General features: G+C 42.6%; 1 protein-coding gene across 1 annotated transcript in view; it reads left to right on the top strand.

Moving 5' to 3' along the window:
- Positions 1-18,105, top strand: part of SP1 (Sp1 transcription factor) — a 54,374-nt gene extending 36,269 nt beyond the window's left edge. Inside the window, exons 4-6 of the mRNA XM_064591166.1 lie at positions 3,297-3,465; positions 6,629-6,828; positions 7,500-18,105. Coding sequence (XP_064447236.1) covers positions 3,297-3,465; positions 6,629-6,828; positions 7,500-7,813 — 683 coding nt within the window. The 3' untranslated portion in view covers positions 7,814-18,105. The remainder of the gene's footprint in view (positions 1-3,296; positions 3,466-6,628; positions 6,829-7,499) is intronic.
- The last annotated feature ends 89 nt before the right edge of the window (positions 18,106-18,194 follow it).

Raw genomic sequence — 18,194 nt, 5'->3', positions numbered from 1 at the left:
CTCACTGTCAAAAAGCTAATCAAATGGCTGTGCAGGGACTCATATCTACATCTGTCCTATTCCAAAACCTGTTCTTAACCCTGTACTCCAGTCCTTCCAGTTTAGCTCTGCCAGTATCATGAAAATCTCAGAATGTTCCAATTTATTTTATTTAATTCCATAGGCTGGTGCTTAGAAGTAGTAGAGTGAGGGGCACCTGGGTGGTATAGTCAGTTAAACATTGGACTCTTGGTTTCTGCTTGGGTCGTGATCTCAAGGTCCTGAGATTGAGCCAACGTGGGTTGGGCTTCCACGCCCAGCAGGGAGTCTGCTTAAGACTCTCTCTCCTGGGGCGCCTGGGTGGCTCAGTTGGTTACACATCTGCCTTCAGCTCAGGTCATGATCCCAGGGTCCTGGAATTGAGCCTCACATCGGGCTCCTTGCTCAGCGGGGAGCCTGCTTCCCCTGCCTGCCATTTCCCCTGCTTGTGCTTGGCGCTCTCTCTCTCTGTCAAATAAATAAAATCTAAAAAAAAACCTAAAAGACTCTCTCTCCCTCTTCCTCTGCCCCTCCCCCTTAATAAAATCTTAGGGACGCCTGGGTGGCTCAGTCCGTTAAGCATCTGCCTTCGCTCAGTCATGATCCCAGGGTCCTGGGATCAAGTCCCGCATTGGGCTCCTGGCTCAGCAGGAAGCCTGCTTCTCCCTCTGCCTGCTGCTCCCCCTGCTTGTGCGCTCACGCTCTCTCTCTGTTAAATAAATAAAATCTATAAATAAATAAATAAATAGCTAAATAAATAAAGAAGTGGTAGAGTGAGAAGGAAATCATGAGGAGAGCTTATTATTAGGCATAGTTACTCAAAATTATGTTGATGCACTGAAAAGAGTGGAGATTAGGTACAGAAGTAAAACCAGGAGCTGAGATTTGTAGTTGTTTGTTTCTTTATACAACAGGTAAAAACAAAGCAGGCCAATTTAAAATCTCCATTTATAGGGGCCCCTGGGTGGCTCAGTCATTAAGCTTTTGCCTTCGGCTCAGGTCATGATCCTAGGGTCTTGGGATCAAGCCCCACATCGGGCTCCCTGCTCGGCGGGAAGCCTGCTTCTCCCTCTACCAGTCCCCCTGCTTGTGTTCCCTCTTTCACTGTCTCTCTCTGTCAAATAAATAAATAAAATCTTTAAAAAAATCAAATCAAATCTCTTTATAGAAATCTTAAGTATGGATAGAGTCATTAACTTTTTCGCAAGGTGCTTTCATGGGTGAATACTTATTGTTGGTTGATGCTTTGAAAACTTGAGGATATGATACCTCTTTGAAACATTACTTTTGTCCATTGGCCTAGAGAAGTGTTTGAAAACGTTAAGTGTGACACATTAGTGCTTCATAATATCAATATACTGGGTCATGACCATCTTCTGTAACAGCACATACCTTTATCTCATTCTTTTTCATGGGTGTATAGTGTTCAGTTGCATAAGTTTATCATAATTTATTTAACTGCTCTGATGTGTACCATTTGATGGTTTCTAGTTCTTTGTTGTTATAAAGCTATAGAAAATATTATTGTCACATATTTTTGTATACTCATGAGTATATCCATAGGACATTGCTGATTCAAAGTGGAATTACTTTGGGGCCCCTGGGTGGCTCAGTCGTTAAGCATCTGCCTTCGGCTCAGGTCATGATCCCAGGGTCTTGGGATCGAGCCCCACATTGGGCTCCCTGCTCGGCGGGAACCCTGCTTCTCCCTCTCCCACTCCCCCTGCTTGTGTTCCCTCTCTTGCTGTGTCTCTCTCTGTCAAATAAATAAATAAAATCTTGAAAAAAACAAAAAGTGGAATTACTTTGAAGGTACACATTTAAATTTTTTCTAAATGTAATTTTATTTTTTTTAAGTAAGCTCTGTGCCCAACATGGGACTTGAATCACGACCTGGAGATCAAGAGTCACATGCTCCACCAACTGAGCCATCCAGTAGCCCCTAAGTTTTTAATAATATTGCCAAATTGGACTTAAAATGTGGTATTGATTTATCACCACCTATATATAAAAATGCCTATTTCCTGGGACACTTGGGTGGCTCAGTCGGTTAAGCATCTGCCTTTGGCTCAGGTCATGATCCTGGGGCCCTGGGATTGAGTCCCACATCAGGCTCCTTGCTCAGCGAGGAGCCTGCTTCTCCAACTCTGCCTGCTGCTCCCCTGCTTATATACTCTCTCTCTTTGAATGAATCAAATCTTTTTTTAAAAAATGCCTATTTCCGGGGCACCTGGGTGGCTCAGTCATTAAGCGTCTGCCTTCGGCTCAGGTCATGATCCCAGGGTCCTGGGATCAAGCCCTGCATCGTGCTCCCTGCTTCACGGGAGCCTGCTGCTCCCTCTCCCACACCCCCTGCTTGTGTTCCTTCTCTCGCTGTGTCTCTCTCTGTCAAATAAATGAAATCTTAAAAAAAAAAAAAAGGGAAAGCCTCTTTCCCCATGTCCTTGCTAATGCTATGCATTATTAGAGTTTAGACTTCTCGTGTTTTTTTGTTTGTTTTAATTTTTTGTGAACTGATAGGTGAAAAATTACAAAAGTCCACCTAGAGTTGAATTTTATTTCTATTTTTTAAAGATTTTATTTGTTTATTTAAGAGAGCATGCACACAAGCAGAGGGGGAGTGGCAGGCAGAGGGAGATGGAGAAGTGGACTCCCCGCTGAGCAGGGAGCCTGATGTGGGGCTCTGTCCCAGGACCCCGGGATCATTCAAAGGCAGATGCCTGACTGAGCCACCCAGGTGCCCCTAGAGTTGCATTTGAAAAATTAAATGAGAATGGGGTACTTGGCTAGCTCAGTCGGTAGAGCATGTGACTTTTCATCTCAGGGTTATAAGTTTGAGCCCCACACTGGGTATAGAGATTACTTAAAAAGAAATCTTAAAAAAAAAAAAAAAAGAGGCGCCCAGATAGCTTAGTTAAGCTTCTGACTCTTGGTTTTGGCTCATAGCATGATTTCAGGGTGGTGAGATTGAGCTCTGTATCGGGCTCTGTGCTGGGTGTGGAGCCTGCTTAAGATTCTCTTGCTCCCTCTGCCCCTTCCCCCCCCTCAAAAAAAATAAAATTTAAATGAGACTGACCATGTTTTTATATATTTACTAGCTCTTTGTATTTTCAAATACAAATTGATTCTTGAGATTTCAAGGATGGACGGCAGTATCAGTAAATATGGCTTCAAAGCTGTGAAGAAATGGTGCTATAAACGTAAAGTGTCACTGAAATGACCACAGCTTGACAATCTCCTCTACTTCCCACCTTGACCCTTTACTCTCTTAATTTAAGGTGATCATGGAGCCCAGCTTGGCCTCCATGGAGCTGGTGGTGACGGAATACATGATGACACAGCAGGTGGAGAAGAAGGGGAAAACAGCCCAGATCCCCAGCCCCAAGCTGGTCGGAGGACCCGGCGAGAAGCATGCACCTGCCCCTACTGTAAAGACAGTGAAGGAAGGTAAGCTGACCCAGCCAAGCCAGTCTCTTAAGAGTATAAAGGAGAAAAATTAATGGATTTGGAGGTAAACAGAAGAGGGTTAATTTTTTAACATTTAAGACTTGGCAGTGTTGCAAAGGGACCAGAGATAGTACAATACATTTGATTGGGTTATATTATAGGATTTTGGTTCCAGCTCTGATCCTTTGATCTACTCTAAGACCTTGGGCCTTAATAGGTGCCTGCCTTCTCCAGAGATAAGGTAATCACATGGAGCCAACTGGTCAAATGATTGTTACCATATGTCTGTTTTGAAATGGTTTTAACAAGGTTGCTTATAAAATAGTCTTGCAAAGAAAAAGAAACATACCTACTGTAATGATTTTTTACAGTGGCTGTGTGAGAATCCTAAGGGTTTATAGAGTCTTATTTTCCCTCAAAATAGACAGAAGTGCTTACTCCAGATAGAAAATTCTTCTATCCTGGAATTTAATGTGTCCTACAGAACAAAGTTCTGGCAAATTTTTCTTATTAGTGGAATATTCAGTTTTATTCAGTATTATCTCTGGAGAGTTCCAAGTTACATTCTTTTTCTTCAACTCACTGCTTTTGAAAGAGAATAGAAAGTCATCCAGATTTTTTTAATGCCTTTGGAAATAAAATCTGTTAAAGTTTTGTCCCAACAAAATTAAGTACAAAGATACAAAAATAAGAAAAGCAACAAAACTAAATATAATTTGAGTTCTTTATAGGTTAACCCTACATTACAGGAAAAATCTGAATCAGAAGCACTGAGGGGTACCTGACTGGCTCAGTCAGTGGAGTGTGTAACTCCCAATCATGGGGTTGTAAGTCCGAGCCTCATGTTGGGTGTAGAGATTACTTAAAAATAATAAAATTAAAAAAAAAAAAAAAGAAAAAAAAAGCATGAATACAATAGAGTTTCCCTCTAACAAAACTTGGGGCGCCTGGGTGGCTCAGTCGTTAAGCACCTGCCTTCGGCTCGGGTCGTGATCCCAGGGTCCTGGGATCGAGCCCTGTGTCAGGCTCCCTGCTCTGTGGGAAGCCTGCTTCTCCCTTTCCCCCTGCTTGTGTTCCCTCTCTAACTGTGTCTCTCTCTGTCAAATAAATAAAATATTTAAAAACAAAAAACAACTTGGGGCGCCTGGGTGGCTCAGTCGTTAAGCGTCTGCGTTCGGCTCAGGTCATGATCCCAGGGTCCTGGGATCGAGCCCCGCATCGGGCTCCCTGCTCTGTGGGAAGCCTGCTTCTCCCTCTCCCACTCCCCCTGTGTGTGTTCCCTCTCTCGCTGTCTCCCTCTATCAAATAAATAGATAGGGTCTTAAAAAAAAACAAACAAACTTAAAGTGGATTTAAATTTTCAAAGGTAACTCTCCAAAGGTAATGATTTCATTTCCATTACAGTTTTTTTTCCCTCTGCTGTTAAAACCCAAGAAAAGTCCCTCTTGGAAATCTCCCCAATGCCCACTAATGGATTATACATGGAACAAATTGGTTTGGCAAAAACATTTCAGAACTGATGCCTCAGAGGAGCTTACAAACTGCTTCATATAGGGAATATATATATATGTCTATATATATAAATTTTTTTTATATATATATACCTTGAATTAGGGTTTTTATTCCCCTGTTTTAACTTTTATCCAGCCCATCTTCCTCTACTCTGAAGTCCCTGATAATGTAATCTTCACCATTTGGCTCGTTTTTTTTTTTTTTTTTTTTAATTTTATTTATTTATTTAATTGACAGAGAGACAGCCTGAGAGGGAACACAAGCAGGGGAAGTGGGAGAGGGAGAAGCAGGCTTCCCGCGGAGCAGGGAGCCCGAAGCGGGGCTCGATCCCAGGACCCTGGGATTATGACCTGAGCCAAAGGCAGTCGCTTAACCAACTGAGCCACCCAGGCGCCCTTCACCATTTGGCTCTTGACCTTTATTTTAGGAAATAAGTTCATAGTTGTAAACTATTACGTTTTCTTTAAAGTTTTCCACCAGGTGTTTAAATGGAGAGACCTTTTGCTCCGTAAGTAAGTTCCCAGCCAAAAATAGCACCATATTCACATTCCCCATGGAAAATGCTTGTATTGTGATTTAAAATTTGTGATAAATACAAGAAAATTCCTCACAGACTTGACAAGTGATCGTGAGAGCAATTATCTCTTCACACATCAGAATGATTAAGGAAGGGCGCCTGGATGGCTCAGTTGGTTAAGTGGCTGCCTTCAGCTCGGGTCATGATCCTTAAGTCCCAGGATCGAGTCCCACATTGGGCTCCCTGCTCAGCAGAGAGCCTGCTTCTCCCTCTGACCCTACCCCCTCTCATGTGCTCTCTCTGTCTCTCATTCTCTCTCAAATAAATAAATAAAATGTTTATTTATTTTTTAAAGATTTTATTCATTCATTTGAGACACAGAGATAGAGAGCATGAGCAGTGGGAGAGGCAGAGGGAGAGGAAGAAGCAGACTCCCCGCCGAGTCAGGAGCCCGATGTGGGGCTCCATCCCAGGATCCTGGGATCATGACCTGAGCCGAATACAGACGCTTAACCATCTGAGCCACCCAGGTGCCAATAAATAAAATCTTTAAAAAAATAAAAAATGATTAAGGAATAGAAAAAACAAGAAAGAGTAAATACCCAGTAGAGAGGGAACTTAAAACTTGAATTTAGGATATTAAGAATCAGAATCAACTAAAAATTTATCTTTTTATTTAATTTTATTATTTAGAGTGTGAGCGGGGGTAGTGGCAGAGGGAGAGGGCAAATTTCAAGCAGACGCCATGCTCAGTGCAGAGCCCAGCGTGGGATTTGATCTCACAACCCCAAGATCATGACCAGAACGTAAATCAAGAGTCAGATGCTTAACTGACTGAGCCACCCAGGCACCCCTAAAGATTTATCTTTTGATACTAAAAAGAAGTCTTTACTACTTCTTCTTCTTCTTTTTTTTAAGTAAATTCTACCCCCAATATGAGGCCTGAACTCACGACCCCAGGATCAAGAGTTGCATGCACTACTGACTGAGCCAACCAGGTGCCCCAAGAGAAGCCTTTTTTTAAAATAAAAATTTGGGTTAGTTTTGAGTGGGTCAGGTAATAACTGCTGACACTGAGGTTCTTTAATTTTTGTCTCTAGAATGCATGATGAATAGTTGTGTTCTTATTTTCAGGGGCTCTGGGGACCCTGGCAAAAAGAAACAGCACATTTGCCACATCCAAGGTTGTGGCAAAGTATATGGCAAGACCTCACACCTACGGGCACACTTGCGCTGGCATACAGGCGAGAGGCCATTCATGTGTACCTGGTCATACTGTGGGAAACGCTTTACACGTTCGGATGAGCTACAGAGACACAAACGCACACATACAGGTGAGGAGCAACCTGGGGAAGAGAGAAACAGTAATAGAATAGAAGAAAGACACAAAATATAGCTGTGAAATAAATTTCTGAGCAACTTAAGTTTGAAAGTGAATGTATAGAATATAAATGGAATTGTAGTTAATCTGGAAAACCTTTCAGAAGGAAGGAGCTAGGTTTTCAGTGGGATTTTATTTTATTTATTTTTTTAGAAAATTTTTTTTTACTTATTTGAGAGAGAGAATGGCAGAGAGAGACAGAGCATGAGAGCAGGGAGGGTCAGAGGGAGAAGCAGACTCCCTGCTAAGCAGGGAGCCCAATGTGGGACTCGATCCTGGGACTCAGGATCATGACCTGAGCTGAAGGCAGTTGCTTAACCAACTGAGCCACCCAGGCACCCCTTCAGTGGGATTTTAAAGGAGGACCGTGGCCCATTATTCTTCTTAGTCTCAGTCCTGCCTTTTCTGCTATAGTCCTTCCTTTCTGAGTACTCCTTGAACTTTACCTATTTTTCTCCCCGCTCCAAAGAAAAAGATACTCAACAGATTTTTCTTGTTTTTATCACCTTCTAAGAGTGCCTAATATTCTAATATTCTAATATAGTTTGAAAACAGTGAATTGGACAAGGTAACCCTTCTTCCTAAGATGTCTGTATCTTATCTTCGTTCTCTTCTTTTACTAAGGTGAGAAGAAATTTGCCTGCCCTGAGTGTCCCAAGCGCTTCATGAGGAGTGACCACCTGTCAAAGCATATCAAGACCCACCAGAATAAGAAGGGAGGCCCAGGTGTATCCCTGAGTGTGGGCACTTTGCCCCTGGACAGTGGGGCAGGTTCAGAAGGCAGCGGCACTGCCACCCCTTCAGCCCTTATTACCACCAATATGGTAGCCATGGAGGCCATCTGTCCAGAGGGTATTGCCCGTCTTGCCAACAGTGGCATCAACGTCATGCAGGTGGCGGATCTGCAGTCCATTAATATCAGTGGCAATGGCTTCTGAGATCAGGCACCCGGGGCCAGAGACATATGGGCCATACCCATCAACCCTGGGATGCAAGGTAGCATGGGTCCAAGAGACATGTGGGAGAGAGAGCCATGAGGCATTAAAATGCATGGTGGTGGGAAGAATTGGGGGAGGGATATAAGAGAAGAGATGGGGTCTTGGCACCCACCTATATCATCAGTACCTCCTTGAAGTGGGAAACATTAGTGAAAATTCTGTTGGTGCCACCCTTTGATGAGCATTTGTTTGACCCCAGTTTCTTACACTTCTTATCCCAGCCTCCCCTTCCTGCGTTTCCCTTCTCAGCTTCCCCATGATGGATCCCCCCTTTCCTAAAGCCATCATGCCTTGATAAATATATATGATCATTGAAATACTTTTTAACAAAAAAACAGATTCTATATTATATATATATAAATATATATATATATATAAAAGATATATAGAGATGCATTTGCAGGGGTTGGCTGGGAGGAGGAAGGAGACCATTCTGTGACCAAAATACCTTGGTCATTTTTTTATATTGCCTTATTTCCCTATGGCTGAGCCTTGTTGTGACACATCAAGCTTTTCTATAGATGTTGTCTTGGCTTCCCACCAGATTAAGCATTCATATGCTCTGCTTTTAGTTTATATATACATACATAATGTTTTTCCTTTCTTAATTTTGTCTTTTTATTTGGGATCAGCTTCTTGCACTCCTTTCTTGACTCAACCTTTCTGTCTCCCTTTCTCTCACCTGATCACTTCATGTTTTGGTTTTGGTAATGATCCTTGGATGAGGCACTTCTGTTAGTCTTTTAAGGTCCTTGTTCCCAGCAGCAGAATGGAGAGCCTTGAAGCCCAGGCTGATGCTTGAGGTAGCTGTGGAGAGAGTGTTCAAAATACTACTGACGCAGGCACCGTCTTGGCGCTGGAGAGTCCAAGGCACCTCTCGTCAGTAGCTGCTTTAAGCATCAAGAGTCTTTCTATGGAATTGTACAAGAGACCCTTTAAAGGTTATAATCTGGGATCAGTTTGTATAAACCATCAAAAAGCGGTCAAGTAATAGGTAGGGGCTTTCAATAGGAAAATGATGTGCCCAGAAGCGGAAGTGACTCATAGTAGTCCAGTTCAGGAGTTAGTGGAGTATTTGGACTTGTGTACAGTGTCTTCCAAAGTAGCTCTGAGCTTTGGTGTCTGGGTTTCTGGGGTCACATTCTGAAAGGAAATGCACTTCCTCTTTTGAACATCCCCAGTAGTTTCTTTCTCATGTTGTTAAGGAGCATCAGCCAATGAATCTGTTCCCAGTTTCCATTCTGCAGAACTCCAGAGCATGTACCTAGTGGCAAGGCAGTGGTTCCTTGATCTTTTCCCTTAACTCTTCCTTGGGTGGTTCCTAAGGGAAAAGGAAGCACATGATCATGGGAATGATAGCTCAGAACAAAAAGAAATCTTGTCTTACCACTGTGGTTTATAGGAGAGATCGGGAGACGCCATCCTGCTTTCTCCATGGCCTGATTCCTGAAGAGACTGATCCAAAAATTATAGCGGCAGGGAACTCTTAGTGCATTTGGCACTGAGATTTAAATGCAACCAGAGTTGTCCTCAAGGCCCAGCCATTAAAACATTGTCTCTCTTGACCTTCTGGTATCTTGTCAGAGAGCTTTTCACTGTGAGGAAGTGTGGAAATGGCTGTGTGTATGTGTGTAATCTGTTAGGTTGGGGATAGGTTTTCTGTTAGCCTATACTAAAAGAGACCTGCAATAAAAAATTGCCCTGATCTGATAGAAAATGAAGTGTTTGTGTATGACTGTGTGTGTATGTGTGTTTGTGCCTGTATATATCTACACAATGAGAAATTATATTTGAAATTGTTGGAAAATAAATCAAATTCAGCTCAAAAATGCCTTTCAGGCCCATTACCTAGAAATCTGTCTTAAAACCTGGGTATGTTCCTGAGGTCATTTCTTTGCTTATGCTAAATTAGTTACAATTAATGATGGGGGATATTCGACTGCACTTTTGAAGAAAAAACTATTTTTGTGTTTGAAAGTGAAACCAACATCCAGATCTATAGCAGCGTCCTAGTTTCTTTCATAAATCTTTTTACCTTGACTACAAATAGATGATGCTATGATTCTACTATATATTTTATATCAAATCTATCCAAATTAGGGTCTGGGTAATTTTGTGTTGTTGTTTAACCAGAAATACAATAACTGTTGATATTCTAAACAGTAGTTCACTCCATTTGGTCCTTCCCCTGCAGACTTCATACACTCAGGAACTATTGCGAGGAACTTTCCCCAAATCAAATTCTGTTAATACTGAAGTAAAAGTCATCCGTGCCCAGCCACTTATCACACACCCTTTATTCCCACTGAAAGGCAGAACTCAGAACCTGTTATTGTATGTCTGTAATCATGTACGTAGGCATCTTTTGGAGGAAAGGGGCAGGATAACTCACCGGAGTGTGTGGTATTTTGCTAGAGCATTTCAAGAAATGGAATCTTCCCCAGTATGAAATTATTTGATATAAACTAGCTTAATGATGCTGAGGACTACAAGTGTTTAGAAGGTTATTTGATGATGATTTTCTCTGGGATGAAATGCTGGTTTACCCTCAGCCCCCTTCATGAGCATTGTTATAAGTGAATTCCTAGTCCGTTCTCTCCACTTGCCCTCTTTCCTTGTTGCCAAGGAAGCTCCAAATGCAGTATCTTATTTGGCCCCCAGACTGAAGCAGCTTCCTCTCCTGTCTTCCAGCAGCAGTGAGCCGCTCAGTGTTTTCCACAGGGAGTTTGGGAGCCAGCAGTGCTTGAGTCATGAGCTCATTGCTGAAAATCCCTCTCCCTGAACATTTTGGCCAGCAGAAATTAATGTAATTGACAGGCATATTGATTCTAAAATTTTTTTCATGAGTTGCTTTTTTTATTTAAATTTTTTAAATGACCAAACCTGTGGGGCAGGGGATGCCCAGAACAGTGGTAATATTAAAGCACCCATTCCCTTGTCCCTTCAGGTTGCCCATTCACATTCATCTGTGTACCATTTGACTGTCTCTCTTATAAGCCAGGGCAGTAACAACCCACACCCATCTTCCTTCAGGGACCTCCCAGCTAGCACCCTGTTTGTGGATGCTATGCAGAATGCCATTTAATGGGTATTTCTCAGCCTGATTCAGAATAAATAGAACCCTTGATCCCAGAAAGTATAGACTGAAGTATGGGGTAAAGATTATGATTGGGGGAGGGTTAGAGACAAAAGCTGTAAATTACTATGGCTGATTGATTTATTTCTACTATATACATATATATATATATATTTTTTTTGCTTTTGTATATCCTATATAGGAAACTAAGCATTGTATTTTTTTAACAAATCTGAGAAAGCACTATGAACTGCGGATGTTTGACTTTCAGAATATATTTTGTATTGTTAATATCTTCACATTGTGTGAATACTGGAAACTGCAGATCTTTGCTAGGACGCAATAAATTTATATACTTTTTGAGGGGTTCTTCGGGGGGTGTTAATCAGGCCCCTGTTACGCTTTGGGGGAGCCCTGGTGCTACTTGCTTAGAGTTTTCATTCAATTGTAAGTACCCTGATGCCTTTTGGACCTTGGGATCAGAGCAAACAATTTTTGGAGATCCCGGTACCAAGGAAATGCAGATAGTCTAGCTTCCTCAAGTGAGGGGCCCTTAGCATAGCTCTCCTTCCCCCTATTCAAAGCTGGGTAGCCTCTTGGGGTGAGGAAGAGAAATGTGAAATCTCAGAGTTTCATCTCCCTTAGAAGAGAGCCAGTAACTTATATGCAAGGATGAAAGGTGGCAGCAGTAGTTTTGGGGAAAGGGAGGAGGATATGGCACTCCTCCAATCCCGGAAAACATTGCTTTTGAAACTGCTGATAAAACATGGGCAGGTTATTACTTTTGTTTGGGAGCCTGTGTTCTCTCTGGTGCCTCTCTTGGCTCTCCTCCTGGGGTACAGACCTCTTCTAGGAGGATGAGCAGACCAGCTTTGAGGTTGACCTGTTTCTTTTCTTTGTCTGCCTTCCCTAAACACCAGCCCCCAGGAGGACATTAAGCAGCCTTAAGCTTAAATTCCTACTCCCTCTTCCCGTTTTGGCTTACTTGCCTTAAGAGTGAAGGCTGGGAAAGGGTAAAAAAGGGGAGTCCCTGGCTTCATTCCTCCCCTACGTCTTTTCCAGTTTGACTTCCCCAAACCCAGAAAGATTTCCTCTACCACGTTCATTGGAGAGAAATGAGTACATTGTCCCGTTTTCCTCTTTCCTTATTATCAAACAACCCCTAGCCTGCCTTGTCCCTTTTAAGTGAGAAGAGGTGTGGTGAACTATCCCTCAACTCCCTTCAGTATCAAAAAAAAAAAAAAAAAAAAAAAAAGCATAACAAATGGGGTTAAGCTGGGGTTGCAGGTAGTGAGGACTCTGTTAATACCTCTCCTGGGGTGTGTGTTTTCCTCTATCTCACCTTCAGGAATTACACTGTGCCTTCTCCACAGGGGAATGGGCTTTGTCGACCCAGCCCTCCACTTTCCCAGCAACTGCTCTTGAACGGTGTGGACAGGGCAGGTCTTCACCTTTTTCTCCCAGTGGCATCCCATAGCCCTCACCTGGAGTCTAGGGCACAAAGACTTTGGGGGAAGCTGGGGGAAATATACTGAGATTGACCTGAGGAGACCCTTTTTACACACACCAATGGCAGCTGCCCCAGGGCCTGCTTCCTGTTACCCAGTCTGTCATCATCTGGGAGGGAGGGGCAGTGCTCCAATCTCTGGTGCCTAAAACAAGTTTATTTCTCTTTCTCAATACTGGCGATAACCAGTCTCCATACCACTGTTGCCTTTTTAAACCTCTTAATATTCTCATGCTGTGTTTGTTGTTGATTCCAATCCGATTATCACCAGGGCCGTGTGGGGAAATACTTTTAAATGCTCTCTCATCTGTTCTTGCTCTTTTTTCCCCCTGATCTTGTGTATGTATGATGCTAATCTCTTGTCTTTCAGTTTCTTCCTGCTCTTTTGTATCTTCCTTTCTTGTCTCTCCCCCCTACCTTTTGTCTCTGGGTGTTTTGGGGCTTTTTTTTTTTTTTTTTTTTTTTTTGGCCTTTTTGTACAAAGATTAGTTTCAATGTAGTCTGTAGCTCCTTTGTAAACCAATTAAAAAAAAAGTTTTTTTAATAAAAAGCCATGTCTCTGGTGTGTTGACAGGGTGGGAATGGGGAAAATATGGTTATAACTTCATATACTGTACCCAACAAAGTTTTCCAGGTATACGGTGGTGCTCCCATACATGTTAGTCGGTGCAGTTGCCCCACGCTTAGCTCCCAGGCAAACAGTTTCATGATCAGATCAGTGTGCCACGAGTACATAGAAATGTGGAGGACCAAGAGGAACAGGGCAGGCCCAACCTCTTTTTAAAAAAAAATTTTATAAGCTTTTTATTTTGGAATACTTTTAAATTTAAAGGAAAGCTACAGAGTGCGGAGAGATTCCATATACTCCTTTCCAGTTTTTTTCCATTGTTAACATACTACTGTGGTGTGTTGTCAAATCTCAGAAACTGATGCTAGTACATTACATTAGCTAAACCCCAGGCTCTGTGGGTTTCACCAGGTTTTCCATTGATGTCCTCCTTCCGATCCGGGATCCGTTCTGGGATGCTACATTGCATTTCATTGATAGGTCTCCCCAGACGCATCTGGTCTGTGACAGTTTCTTAGTCTTTTCTTATTTTTCATGACCTTGACAGTCTGGGAGTATTGGCTAAATGTCTTGTAGAATATCCCGCAATCTGAATTTGTCTGATGTTTTCCTCATTATTAGACTGAGCTCCCAGGTTTTTGGAAGAAATACCACACAGGTGAAACAGTGTGAAATGCCTTTCTCATTACATCCTCTTGGGTATATGAGAGCCACGTGACATTACCAATGCTAACCTTCATCACCCTAGTTAAGGTAGTGCTTGCCAGCTTTCTCCACTGTGTTTCCTTATTCTTGGGAAGCAAGTCAGTAAGCCTAGCGCATCCTTAATGGAATTGGTGGGAATTTAAGTTTCCCTTCCCGATGGAAGTAACTACATAAGAGTATTTGGAATTCTGTGAGGAAATTGTCTCTTCTCACTCTTAATTTATATTAGTATGTACTCATGTATGTTTATTTTATACTTAGGTTATAATCCAGTTCTACATTATTTTCATTGCTCAAATTGTCCCAGCTCTGGGCATTGGGAGCTCTTTCAGGTTGACTCCTGAGTCTCTTTGATACATCTACATCCTTTTCCTTTTTTGAGCACTTTCTAAAGAACGTTCCGAAACACAAGATGCTTCAGACTTAACCTTGTATTTTCCCAGCCCCAGCCCTAGAATCAGCCATTTCTCCAAGGAGCCTTCGTTCTTTTTATTGGAGAATGGTATTTAGAAACTTAAGATCTAGTCCCAATATGTTTTACATTCAGTTAATAGCAGCCTGTGTCTAACGTGATTGAATCTGGATTATGGTCCCTTCAGAAACTGAAATTGAAGTTACTCTGATGGCCTTTCCAATTTCCCATCAGCCTATGGTTTCCCTTCCCTTCCTACCTATCCAAGAATCCTCAGTCACTTGTTTATACAGTGGCTACCAGCATTCTCAATTACTTTGCTCATTTGACTCCCTTTGCTTTTCAATCACTCAGCCATGGGTAAACTCAGTCATTGGATTTCCTTATTTAGCCATTAGCAATATAACATTTTAACATTTGGCTTTATTGGAGGGTATTTTTTGGGGGGGAGTTGGGTGTTTTGGGGTTTTTGTTTTGGTTTTGGTTTTGGTTTTGTAGCCCTAAATGGGCCTTTAATAGCTATATCATCTATTCATTCAGTAAACATTTATTGGGCCCTTGCTATGTCCCGGGTGCTGAGCTAGGTTGAGGATAAAAAATAAGACCGGTCCTGCCACCACATACTTGATAGTCTGGTAAGTGAGAGAGAGATCATTACTTGCAGGGCTCCCAATCCTGACCCCATTTTTTAACAGATGCTTTACTTCCTATTTCGTGGAGAGAACGTTTAAGCATGAATTTCCTCAAACTTCCCTCACCTCTCCCTATCTCCCTACAAACAGCCGTATACTCACCAATGCTAGTTTACCTCCTTATCTTTTCTTTTTTTTTAAGATTTTATTTATTTATTTGACAGCAAAAGAGGGAACACAAACGGAGTGGGAGAGGGAGAAGCAGGCATCCCGCTGAGCAGGGAGCCCGATGCTGGGCTCCATTCCAGGACCCTGGGATCCTGATCTGAGCAGAAGGCAGATGCTTAACGACTGAGCCACCTAGGCGCCCCTCCTTATCTTTTCTTGGGAGAGAAAGTTGGCCTTTGCAAGGCCAGCCCTACTACCTGTGCTCTTAACCTCATTTCCTCATTTGGATAGTATTTTCCCCTTTCATCTTCAGTTTCTCCTGGGTTCCCTTTCGTCTTCCTATAAGCATGTTGAAATCTCTCCCCCTGTCCCTCTGCTTCCACTTCAAGCTTCAGATCTAGTTCTTTTCATTTCCAAAGTTAGTGAGAGTAGTTGACAATTTTTGTCTTCTTTTAGTGAGCCCCTCAGGCCACTTTGTTCAGCACCTATCATGTACGAAATTGTTTCTTATGAACATCTGCAATCTGGTTGCCAGCTCCGGTGGTCTTTCAGTCATTTGCCTCTTAGACCTCTTGCAACCATGTACATCTTAGAGCTTCATTCCCTTGGAGTGTGAGACTGATACTCCTGGTTCTCCTTCATAGCCACTTCTTCCTCTGTCCCTTAAATGTTGGTGTCCCTGTCTTGTGTCCTTTCCCTTACTCTACCTTTCATCCCCTTAAACAAGTTGCATCCACTCTTTAGCTATCCCAAATCTTAAGCCCTGCCTTTTTTCTCAACCTGGCAGACTGCTTACGGGACATTTTCATCTGGATGTCCCACAGATAACTCAAAATCAAGATGTAAGAAGGAGAAATGATCCTTTGTGTTCCCCATCTCACTTAACAGTATTACTACCCCTTGATCATTTATACTTGAAACCTCAGAATCATCTTTTTAATTCTCACTTTCAAATACCCACATTCATTTGATTACCAATCCTGTCAATATTACCAATACAATGTGTATCAACTTTTTCCCTTTTTATTTCCACTGCCCTAGTACTCACCATGGCTACTGCTCAGGTCTCATAACTGATCTCTCTGCTTCTAGTCTTCCCAAACCCTAGTCATCCATCTTCCACATTGGCACCAAATCCCTCCCTAAAATCTTTTACTTTCAGGAAAAGTCTAGTCTCCTTGATAATAGACCTGAAAAACCTTTCCAGTCTGGTCCCACTCTGTCTCTAGGGTGATTTTCTGCTTCATATCTCATACCTCTTTCTCCTGCTCACTCCCCCCTGCCCCCAACACACACTATTTTTGATGCTCCCTTTGCCTATAATCATCACCCTCCTTTTACTTGTTTTCAGTGTGTTTACCTTCAAGACAATTTGTCCCTTTCTCTTTGAAACCCTCTAGGTACTTTTCTTCTATGCCCTGTACAGAATTAGCTTATTTGATCTTTCTGCTTATAGAGCTCCTTGCTCATACCCCTTGGTCTGACCCATAATTTTCTGGTTACTTGTTGATATATCTTCCTGCCTTTCTGGACTATGAGATCCTGGAGGACAGGAAACACGCATCTCTTTGTAGGCCCAGCACCTACTGAAATTCCATTTTAAGACGGAGACCTTGGGGCACCTGGCTGGCTCAGTTGGAAGAGTATGTGACTTTTGATCTCAGGGTCATGAATTTGAGCACCACGCTGGGTGTAGAGATTACTTCAATAAAAAAAGAAAGGCTGAGACTTAATATTTTCTGAGTTGAATGAATAAACAACTCACGTTAGCTCTGTAGACAGGGGGTCAAAGGTAACTTACTGGGCCACTGCAGACTTGAATCAGGATCCTGATGAAGAAAGATCTTTGTGTATGTGGAATCCAGGGAAACTGTTTCTATGCTGGGGTCCTTTCTCAGGACCTTCCTAATCCCTCAGCATTCAGATTATTACCCCTTCTATCACCACCTCACCCTATAAACCTGGCTGGGATGTTTCTGTCTTTGAGAGGAGTAGTCACCCAAGGCTTTGGGTGAGGAGGCGGCCTTTCTGCCTCATCCTTACTTTGCTCCCCTCTGGAGGAAGTAGTCTCCTGAAACACTCCAGACACAAGAAGCTATTTGACCCTCAACTCCCCACCTGCCCTCCAACCCTCCAGACTTAACTGATCTGGGAGCAGGAAAATAGCTGTAATTAAGTACAACATTCCATCTCACTGGCAGGGCCCTGCCGATTCCAAGAAGGTCCCAGGGAGGGATGGGCAGCTATCCATCTGCCTCTGGCCCTGGTCATTCCTCCGGCTGCTCCTTCACAAGTACCGGGGGCTTTTACTCTCTCCTTCCTTCATGCAGGCTCCCCAGGAGAAAGGCTCCAGAATTAGACAGTTAATACCTATACCCTCAGTCCTGGTCTAAGCCAGACCGTTCCCAGAAAGGGTTTCTAGGCAACCACCAGGGGGACAGAAGGCTAGGAAAACGGAACCAGTCCCCTCTGACTCTTAATTCTCAAGGGAGCCAACTGCTCACAGGTACGGAAATGATTACCTATTACTGAAATGCTTTACTCTAGGGAGGAGTCTGGTGCAGCTGGACTCCTGTCTCCTATTGCAGCACAAGTGTAGACTTCTTCCATCTCCGTGCTGCCATTCACGCTGCACACCCTGAGCTCTGCCTTCACATTATACAGTCCCTGCAGCTTAATAAATATAGAAGGTGGACTATGGATATTAGTCATCAGAGGAGGCCCTTTTGCCCTTTGAAGCATCCTGAGTTTCTCCTATGTCTGCTGACCTCTGGTGGCGGTAGTTTGAACTGTACCCTCCCTTTCTAGTTAGCGGCCTGCTGGCAGGTAATGGTGTATATTTTCTCAATAATCCAAATTCAAATATTCAAATACTGTATCAAATGGAAATATTTTTTATTACTGAATTTTTTGTTTTCAGGCATCATAGAATAAAGAACAGGGCCTGGGCTTTGGAATCAGATTTACCTAGGTTCAAATCCTAGCTCTGCTATTTCCTAGCAGAGTGACCTTGGGCAAGTTACCTAAGCTCAGCTTTCTTACCTGTATAGTGAAAATAATAATAAATAACTCAATGGGAGAATGAGATGAGATGACTGTAAAATGCATAGCCCTAGCTGTGCCCTAGCACATAGGTGCTCAATAAAAGTGTTTTTTTGTTTTGTTTTGTTTTGTTTTATTTTACCTTCTCAGTGATTTTTTTCAGTGTATGACTCAAGATGATTTTTTAAATTTTGGTAACATAAAATTTACC

This window comes from Mirounga angustirostris, unplaced genomic scaffold (assembly GCF_029215605.1).
Source record: "Mirounga angustirostris isolate CCGP_5_RB_7025 unplaced genomic scaffold, mMirAng1.0.hap1 SCAF_5, whole genome shotgun sequence".
NCBI lineage: Eukaryota > Metazoa > Chordata > Mammalia > Carnivora > Phocidae > Mirounga > Mirounga angustirostris.
Note: the sequence above shows the minus strand (reverse complement) of the source record. Positions and strands in the feature narration are given on the sequence as shown.